Source organism: Lissotriton vulgaris, chromosome 3_1 (genome assembly GCF_964263255.1).
Source record: "Lissotriton vulgaris chromosome 3_1, aLisVul1.2, whole genome shotgun sequence".
NCBI classification, from domain to species: Eukaryota; Metazoa; Chordata; class Amphibia; order Caudata; family Salamandridae; genus Lissotriton; species Lissotriton vulgaris.
Window position 1 is genome coordinate 26,990,038 of NC_141689.1, and position 10,649 is coordinate 27,000,686.

Consider the following 10,649-nt stretch of genomic DNA (forward strand, 5'->3'; position numbering starts at 1 on the left):
AGAAAGCGTGCGTAAAGACTCTGACCACAGTGCACTCAAGCGTTATCTAAAGGCATACCTGCATATACTTCAGGTACCTGCGTTCTGAAAACCCTTTCTCCTCTCAATGTGTGATCATTAGTTCGATACCTGTCTGCAACAAAAAGGTAGAATACTCAATATGCTATACGTTTCCGAAGTTAACCCTAACAAAAGCTCAATACCTCACTCTATAAGGATCCTTACCGTTTAAAACAGAAAGCGCAGCTCATCAAACAATCCACACGAAAACCTTCCGACATTCGGAGTCTCCCGCGTTTGCGCTACCAGTATCAGTTCCTGGTTAAACTACTATAACCTTCATCCCAATTGGTTGCACCGGAGATACTCTACACCAATCAAATGCGAGCTACCAATCCTGATCATATACGTCACGCGTAACCACGGACACCGAATTCTAACACTATCGTGCTTGCCAGCCTTAATTATCTACCTGCTACGAGCAAAAAACCAACAAAACATGATAATAGAATACTGATTGCTAGTTGCAATAATGATGTTCAGACATATATTTAAATACCCGTCAAGTTCTGTATTAAACTGAACTGAAAGACGCGTAGCATATCATAATGCAACAAAAAACGCGAACACACGTGCTAGTTCAAACCTCGTATCACATCAAGTTTCAAAAAACGTTGTTAAACCCAACAGGCACGCAACAGTCACTGTCTTTGATCAATGTCAATAAAAAACCACCAGATGTAAAGTTCCACACCCAGAGTGAAAAAAAGTAAAAAAAGTAAAAGAAAAGTAAAGAAAAAGATGTGCTAAGAAAACCATTAAACAGTATTATACATATTTTTTGTGGATGAGACCAAATCAGAAGTTTTTGTTAAAAAACAATCAGTTTTAAGCAATGATATTATGAATGCATTTTGATGACGAGACCAAATCAGAAATTTGTTGTTAAAAAACCAGTTATAAACAATGATATACAATCCCTGCAGCAGATTCAATATATCACATTAGAAACACGTTTACAAGTGATCACAAAAAGCTGCTTAACTCAATCCGGTCATTCAATCCCCCAGGGGTCAGTGTCCCCAACATTTTTATCCAAAAAGATTCTCTCTGTAGTAATTTCTTATTCCTGTCACAACCCTCTGTGATTGATACTGTCTCTAGAATAGTAAATCTGAGTTGGGCTATAGTATGTTTTTTTTCTAGCCAATGTGTTGCTAAGGATGATGTCATAGATTTATTTCGTATTCTGCTTTTATGTTCTGAGATACGAATTTTCAATTTCCGCTCGGTTTTTCCCACATATAAAAGTCCGCAAGGACATTTAATAGTGTAAATAAACTGGTTATTGTTACAGTCTCCTTCAAATTTCAACTTGATGGTTCTTCCAGATTGAGGATGCGTAATCACATTACCAACCATCACATTGTTGCAATGCACACAAATTGTGCATCTCCTCATCCCTTTGTATTCCTTCTTTTTAGTGGACTCTGAATGTTTCAACAATTCTTTCAGGTTTTTTGACCGAGTGTAAGCAAACAAAGGTTTATCGCTAAAGCTGTTGTAAAAATCATTTTCTTGCTGAAGGAGTTCCCATCTTTGTTGTATGATGTTTTTCAGCTTTTGTGAGTTAACTGAGTATTTTGAGACAAACACATTCCGTCTCTGTACTTCTTTGTGTTTTTGTACTAATAAGTCAGTACGGTTTTTCTCAATAGCTTTGTTTTGCGCTGTATCCAGTATATCAATCGGATAGCCTCTTTTTATGTAGTTTTCCTTGTATTCCTTGATATACTCCAAGCATTCATTCTGTCCTGTGACTATTCTCCTGATCCTTAAGAATTGGGAGTATGGAAGATTCTTCAATAGATTCGGAGGATGAAAGCTTTGAAAAAGCAGCATACTGTTCTTATCAGTTGGTTTACGATACAGAGAAGTGTTAATCCTTTCTCCATCCAGTTCTACCATCACATCCAAGTATGCTATTTTTGATCTACTGACAGTATGTGTCACCTGAATGCGTGGATTCCTTGAATTTAATAATGCAATGTTGTGATGTAGTTGTGCTTCTGTACCAGACCATATTAAAAAAATATCGTCAATGAAACGACAAAAAAATTCCAGATGTTCTGTCCATTCTTTATGGGCAAAAACGTGTTCTTGCTCGAATTTTGCCATGTAAGTTTTGGCAAATACTGGAGCCCCAGTAAAGCCCATTGATGTCCCATTCAACTGCATGTAAAATCTTTCAGCCCATTGAAAATAGCTGTTCTTCAAACAAAACTGCGTTAACTCAAGTAGGAACACTGGATTGATTTCCATTTCTGGATGTTGCAACAACATCCATTCTTCAGCTTCCAGTCCGTCCGTGTGTCCAATCGATGTGTACAACGACACAACATCTATAGTGCATAGAATGAATTCTTTACCTGCTTGTAAATTGACAGATGTCAGCTTTACTAAGAAATCAGTTGTGTCCTGTATATATGTATGCCATTTTTGAATAAATGGTTGCAAAAAATAATCAATTATTTGCCCAGCCGGTTCAAAAATTGAGTTGCAACCTGCCACTATCGGTCGAAACGGTGGATCTGCTAACGACTTATGCACTTTTGGCAACATATAGATCTTTGGTTTGCTAGGATTTTGTAGCATGAGAAATTTAGCCATATTTGGTGTGAGCCAGTCTTCATCGATAGCTTTGTTTATCAAAGATTGTAATATCTTTTGGATTTCACTTGTAGGGTCTTGTTGTAACAGTAAATAAGTGTTGGTGTCATTCACATGTTCTTCCACTTTTCGTTGATAAAACTCGGTATCCATGATTACCAACGCACCCCCTTTATCCGCTTTCTGAAATGTCAACTCTGTCTTTTTAGATAATTGAACCAATATGCTTCTTTCCAATCTGTTCAAATTATTCGGTGTTTTTCTACTTTGTCTGTAGTTCAATTTCTTCAAATCCTTTGTTACCAGTGTTTCAAAAAGGTCAAGTGTCTTGTGTGAAGTAGGCGCCTCAAATGTACTCTTTGGTCGAAAAACTTCTACTTTCTTTTCCCCTTGTTTTTCATCTGTGGGAACTACATTGTCGAAAAAATTCCTCAGCCTCAAAATTCTCATAAACTTGTAGAAAGCAATTTCATCCTCAAATTTGGAGCCCATATAGGTGGGAACAAATGTTATGCCTTTAATTAGGACTCTCTCTTCATGTTTGGTCAAGGAATATTTTGAAATATTTATTACGAGGGTTTCCCCTGACTCCGTAATCCTTTTTTCAGTTGTTTCTCTTTCTCCTTTTCTTTGTCCTCTCCTTGTTTTTTTGTTTGTTCTTGTTCTGGTGGACGGTCTATTTCCACGACCTCGGTTAAAAAAGAAACCTGTGGGCTTGAAGTACTTGCTTTCTCAGTTTGAATTATATTTGATGACTGTGTTGTTTTTATGGGTGCTCGGGATGAATCTATATCGCGATCTGTGGCTAAACTTTCTTCAGATGAGGTTGTGGTTGGTCGTCGAGTAAAGCGTCTCTGGGCATACACCTCTGCCCAGGTGTATGCCTCATTCAACTTATAATCGATAGTATCCCTCTTGAACTTTCTACATTTGTCCCGAAATGCATTGGGCGGACTACGATGCATACAAGGAAAAATTTTATGTGTTCTCAATGTATATATTTGTTTGATTTTGGTTTAGCAAATGGAAATTCATGTGTTTATGTATAAGTACAGTATGTCGTGTTGAAATAAGCTTGACTGATTAGTAAAAAACATATGAATAAAAATATGTGTTGAAATGTTTAAAAAGGTTTGATCAATAGAATTCACTGAAGTTGTGCGCAACTGAGCCTGTGTTAACTGTCTGTTAACCAGCCACACTTTCATGTTCCATCGTTTTTATGTGACATGGGGGTCCTTTGTACCAATGTGCCAAACAAATGTGGCTCCACTCTGAGGAACTCATCTACCAATATTTCTAACTCAGTGTCTGTGAACTGTGGATTCTTCTTAGGGTGCATGGTGATGGGTGGTGGTGAGGAGTGATGTTGTGTGGGTATGTGGGTGCAAGTGTGGATGGGTGGGTGGTTGTCTGTTTTGGTAGGTGTATGTGTGAGAGCTTTTGGAGGGGTGCTGATGGTGTGTAGGTTGTTTGATGGGTGAGTTGTGTATGTGTCTGTCGTTGGTGTCTCAAGTTGTTCTGTGCTGGCTGCTTTGTTGTATCTGCAAAGGATCATGGTAGTGTATTTTATGCCTTTTTATAGGTGGAGTTGTGGGTTTGTTTTGTCTTTGTGACTTTTTTCTGTTTTGTTATTTATTGATTTGTCATTGCTTGTTTGGTCCTTTTTTGTGTTTTTCCCATTGTTTTTTATGGGCATGTCGAAGGCATTCTTCTGACCAAGTCAGACGCTCATGCTGGCTTGTGCGGTCTGCTCCGTGTCTTTCATGCTGATTGTGTTCTGTGTTGCATGAGAGTTGATCGAGGTGGTATCTCTCGCTTCAGGTACGTTTTCGGACTGTGTCTGTCGTGCGGCTTGGGCTTTGTGCCAATAGGTTGGGTTTGATGCATTTTGCATCGTACTGTGCGTGTTGGACAATCACGGGTATGTATCGGTCAGGTTCATTCCTGGTTTGTGTCGGTCTGTGCGGCTCGTGTCCATTTTCCAGCCGGATAGCTGATTTTTGTACGGCTCAGTTTGGCTTGTTTTCCGTACGATCGATTGTAGGTCACGGGCTTTACATCGTACTGTACTGGTCATACGGTGCCTGTAGGTGTCGGTCATACTCCATTCCCGGTGTGAGTTGGTTGGGCTGATTTCCGAACGTAATCGGAATTGACCCCTAAGTAGGGTTGGGAACTTCAACTGAACCAAATCTCTTAACTTTCTTAAAGGCTCTTTTCTTTTCCCCAGCTCCCATTGCCTATTGGATGTTACTACTGAGAGATCCAATTTTATTTCAATTTTGTTCAACCAGATCTAACGATTTATTCTTCAAGGCCTTAGCCAGGATCTTTTCCTTCAACGAATATGAGAGGAAATTAACTAAAATTCTCCTAGGTTTAGATCTATTTGCATTTATTCTGAACGGGTCTCTGTGGATCCTTTGAATGTCTCCAGCAATTTCATCTTCTGTTTCCTCCAACTGAAGCTCCTTTTTTAGCATTTGAACCACAAAACTCTTAATATCACTTCCTTCCTTACCCTAAGGGAGTCTTAACATTTTCCAATTATTTCTCCTCTGGAAAGTCTCCAGCCGCTCCACTCTTTCATAATGATCTCTCTCCCTTGCCCTAAGATCTTCTTTTTCTTTTCTGTTGACTTGCACCACTTCTTTAAGGTCTCTTACTTCTGCTGCTAAAGCTAGAGTCCTTCCACCTAAATCATCTATCTTCTTTTTCAAAACATTGCACGCTGACCTTATTTCTCTCTGATTCAGCTCTGAGGGTTCAAATCTGTTATGTATCCCCTGCGTGAGATTGGCAAGCAAACTAGTGATAGAGGTATCCCCATTCTTGTGGTTTGTACCGACATTGCACATCTCTTCCTGCGCAGCACTAGGATGGTCCATAGACATTAGCTCAACCTGGCTCGCTTTTTTGTTTCGGGATCTACCCGGTGAGTCATGGGGGACTGGTCTCAAATTCCCGTACTGGCATTTGGAGAAATGTCCCCCTCCAGAGACTCATCTACTCCCCCATCTCTGAGGCCAAAACCTGAAAATGATTTGGGCTCAAATGCGCTGTCCATTTCCTCAGATTCAGAGCTCCACTTATATTTCCTTCTTCAACTAATTAATGTTTAAAAAATGGACTGTTGGAAACATAGGTGCTGTGCATGAGGAAAACATGGCAGGTCGCGGGTGAACTGTGAGGAGTGCAGTGACGTTTTTGCATTTTTGCGTTTTGGTGATGGAGAGCGGGAGCCGCGATTGATTGTGATTTATTGCGGGGAGTAACGGTAACAAAAAACAGAAGCGGTAGCAGTAAAGACAGTTACGTCTGGAGACTAACAAAGCTTACCGGTATATTCTGTGGTTCTGCTCGGAGGTGTAAAGAACCAAGGCGGCCAGGCAGGAGAGATCAATCGCAGCTCTATTGAGTCCCTGCATTTAGGGTTGGGAGGAGTCCTGAGGAGAGAGCAACCACGGCAGAGCAGCTTTGGCTGATAGCGGCACTGGAGCTGCATCAGGGGCATTGGGTAGCTGCAAGGATTCTCTTCCACGGAAACGGTGGAGGAGCCAGCAGAAGTATGGAGGTTAGAGGGGGTATCGATAACAGCAAGGACCACTCTGTTTCTGGTACAACAGAGGTGCAAGCACAGGCACTAGTGATGCCTCTATCCGTAGGGCCCCCAGAATTGAAGATAATTGGTTAAAAAAACGAGCAATAATTAACAAAGGAAGTACAGTAACTGGGGGAAGGGGCAATGGTACTGATGTGAATACTGGTGCGAAGGGAATCTCCAGATACGTGTTGAGGAGAGTGGAGGGCAGGGTGGAAGTCCCCAAGCTGCAGGAGAATACTCCTAAAGGTGTGGAATGAGCAGGAAAGAAGTAAAACCGACAGGAGCATTACTGAGTAAGGAAAGCACAGTTCGTAAAAAAATTCTAAAGAGAGGTAGTGCCGCGCATAAGATCAAAGTGACCCCCTTGCTTAGGACTACTTTAAAGTAATACCAAAAACCCTAGTGTTAAGGGGAAATCCCGCAATGGTGGCAAGTGAGTCCCATTTCAATCAATGTGGACAAAGATTGTTTTAGAAGAAATGTTTGTGTAATTTTTCAATGCATCCTGCTTTCCTTTAAGAAAAGTGGACTACATTTAAAAAAGAATATTGCTTTATTTAAAAGCAATCACAGACATGGCAGTCTGCTAACCCCAGTAACCATCCCACTCATTGTGTCCAATCGTAGTGTACCATAATTTGCAATCTAACTCATGAATATTGATGAGGGAATGTCATATTGTGACCAAATACGATTCTGTTTTTTGTGAACTGACCTATTGGTACATAGGCAGGTTTTCAAAGTACCAAAGCATTCCGATGAAGTCGGAGCGCAAATTGCGACTAGTTTTTCAGCATTCATTTCACTAAATTGCAAATAAGAAATCACAAATTGCAAATAATTGTTAGTCGCTATTTATGATTTCTCACTTGGAATCTTTTTTACTTGAAGCTCTTAGAAACCTTTGATTGCTCACTGTGCATCCTATTGTTAACTCTTAGGTTGAATGAGTTTTCTTTCTATGTCAAATTCATTTTCAGTGAAATTAATATTTACCCTAAGAACAACCATTCGAATTGAGCCCTAGAAGAACTCTGATGGGTCCCAATTAAATGTTCAGTGGAAAACCTAGCATCTAGGTCTTGGAATCATTCTCAAAACCAGTGCTGCACACAACCGGTTTCATACAAAAAAAGTATCCTTTTACATAAGTATTTATATTTGCATCCTTTATCCTCATGTAACCTACTTTATGTTTAGTGTTAACTGTTCTGAGTGAAAGGATCCTCCGGCCTCATTTAAAACGCACCAAACAGCATGTTCCTGTTAAATATACTCTGTGAGTTGATGTTTGTAATGAAGATCTATTTAAACAGTAGGTGAATGTTTTTCCCTTCTTTTAGTGATTTTGTTTATATAGCACACTCTTTCTCAAAGGTATGTTCCTTGTTCTTTTCTTGTTTTGCTACAGATGCCCCGCTCTGCCTGCACTGAGAGTTGCCTTCCTGGATACCGTAAAGCTCCTATAGAAGGGAAGCCCATCTGTTGCTTTGAGTGTTTGCCATGTGCAGAAGGGGAGTTTTCAAATAGCACAGGTGAAAGAAGTAATTAAAATGTAGACTACTGTTTCATGTCTCATTACGGCAATAGCACTGATGTTATATTATGCTGAGGAGTATAAGACAACTGTAAGTGGTAAATCTGGTAAAAAAAATTAAAATAACTTCTGTGGCACACCCTTCTTATAAACATTTGAGAATTAATTGACCTAGGGGTCTATTTACCAAATTCTCTAGAAACGCAGTGCAGCAGCCAACAATACTGCATTGCTTTTACATTAAAGTCCGTCTGGGTCACAAATCGACCTACCTCATGAATATTAATGAGCCAGGTCATGGTAGAGACCCACCAGAAATGAGAGCCATCACATATATGATCATTGGTCTTCTGGGGTCAGTAGAGTACCATATTTATGAGTGCTTATAAATAAAACAATCTTTTTTTTTAAATAAAAGAACAACCCTTTACAAAACAAATTCTGAATGTTTTCCTCAAAGGAAAATGGGTTGTGTTTCACAAGAAAACAATGACATTTTTACCCTTCAGTTTTTTTCACATTCTCAATGACGAAGGGATCCACTAGCCATCCATTTTTGTTTGCAAATGGGTTACAACCTCCTTTGAGGAGGTAGTAAAATATAAATGTATTGCAAATGGACGTCGGTTGCAAAACATTAATACATATCAAGGAGAGTCATTATCATTATTAGCTCCTTCTAAATACTTGATTGCAAACCCAAATTATGATTCTGTAGAATTGCATTTTGGTGTTTGTACTCCAAAAATGTATTTTAAGGTTGCAACCAGCCTGATTGTATGAATCCAAGGGTATACAATCTTCTTTGTCCCAAGTTCCATCTATTTTAGTAGTTTCATAGTAATCAAAAAGACCATAGATCTTTACTGGCTCCCAGTTGGAACAGAGAGCAATGTTTAAAACTGGTTGCATTCTCTTTCGAGCTATTCAGGGAACAGGGCCCAATTTCATCTCTTCACGAATTAGCAAGTACTCTCCCCAGCGCACTTTGAGATCTATGCACTTGAATCTTCTGGTGGTTCCCAGATTCAAACGCATACGCACTGGCGGGATCCGTTTCACCTTCTTGGGACCGAGGTTCTGGAACTCTTTGCCCATCTCATTGAAGCTTGAGGTGGATTAAATGCGTTTCAGAATGCAGCTCAAAACAGGACTGTTTACTTTGGCCTATAACAGGTGCCTTCTTTGCCTGGTAGATCTCTCTTTTTCTGAACCTCAGCGCAAAGAAACCTGCTGGGGTACGTGCACTTCAATAAATTCCCAAATAACATAACATAACACGGAGAATAGCATTCACTCAATAGTAAAACCTGAAATGCATGAAATAAGAGGGGTGCATTCTAAAATGCGGTAACGCAACAGCATTAAATGATTTATCGTTATCGTACAACAACACATTGATCAATATTTGCACATTGGATTGCATCTAATCGAGATTGTCTAAACTCAACACCAGATTGGCTACATTGAGAAATCGAAAAGCAAATTGCAGTAATTACTTGTGTTGTGACAGTGCTATCTTGTTCACAGGAAATATAATTGCATGATGTATTGACCCCTTAGTATCACCGTGCTTTACAGGCCAGTAGCAGCTATAGCTCTTTCAGGGGGAAACTTTTGGAACATTTCTTATCACACGGAAGGTTCAGTTTCATGTGTGTTGTGTTATGTTAATCAACAATTTTGCAATATTTATGTTTTTAACTAAATTTTATTCTTATGTTTTATATTTTAGATATGGAAAATTGTGTAAGATGCCCGGAGGACCAGTGGCCCAATGATAGAAAGGATGGTTGTATCCAGAAAGCCATTGTTTATCTCTCTTATGGTGATTTCCTTGGAGCAGTGTTGGCATCTGTATCTATTGTGCTATCCATGTCCACAGCTGGTGTGTTGGGAATCTTTCTCAGATATCGAGACACCCCAATAGTGAAGGCCAACAACAAGGATCTCAGCTACGCTCTCCTTCTATCTCTACTGCTGGCCTTCCTCACTTCTCTTCTATTCATTGGACGCCCTGCACGATTAACATGCTTGATCCAGCAATCTGCATTTGGGATTATTTTCACTGTTGCTGTGTCTTGTGTATTAGTGAAAACCATCACTGTTGTAATTGCCTTCAATGCCATCAAGCCAGGTAGCAGGTTAAGCAGATGGCTGGGATCTCAGGTGTCTGCGTCTATGGTCCTCGTGTGCATACTGGGGGCAGTAGTAATTTGTCTCACTTGGCTGCTCACTTATCCTCCTCATCCCGCCACTGACACTCAGTCTGAAATTGGAAAAGTTATCCTACTATGTGACAACGGTTCTGTCATTGCTTTCTATGGGATGCTTGCTTACATGGGTCTGCTGGCCTTTGCCAGCTTTACTGTGGCCTTCCTAGCCAGAAACCTTCCTGATAGATTCAATGAGGCCAAGCTCATCACATTCAGCATGTTGGTGTTCTGCAGCGTCTGGGTATCCTTCCTTCCAGCCTACCTTAGCACTAAGGGTCGATACATGGTGGCTGTGGAGATCTTTGCCATCTTGGCTTCCAGTGCTGGGCTGCTGGGCTGTATATTCATTACCAAGTGTTACATCATTCTGTTCAGACCAGATATAAACAAAAAATGCATTTAGAAGTCAGAAGTAATTTATAATCACAACATCAAATATATACCCTTGTCATCATGGGATTTGACAAAGAGCTTGTCCATCTTTTTCTATTAGAAAATCTATTACTGTTTCAATGGAATCATTCACTCATATCCCAAACATGGTAAAGAGTTCAGCACAAAAGCTCATAATGTAACTAAAAGTTATCAACTAAAGTATGTTGTTGAGTAATTATGTACC

The 10,649-nt window shown here is 39.9% G+C and overlaps 1 protein-coding gene across 1 annotated transcript; it reads left to right on the forward strand.

Annotated features, from left to right (window-relative positions):
• Nucleotides 1–9,551: 9,551 nt before the first annotated feature.
• Nucleotides 9,552–10,433, forward strand: LOC147725850 (vomeronasal type-2 receptor 26-like). Its single transcript, XM_086962804.1, has one exon. The coding sequence runs from the start codon at nt 9,552–9,554 to the stop codon at nt 10,431–10,433; it is 882 nt and encodes a 293-aa protein (XP_086818930.1).
• Nucleotides 10,434–10,649: the final 216 nt, after the last annotated feature.

Bases quoted from the DNA above. Each gene is read 5' to 3' on its own strand.
- LOC147725850 (XM_086962804.1), top strand. From the start codon at position 9,552: ATGGAAAATTGTGTAAGATGCCCGGAGGACCAGTGGCCCAATGATAGA.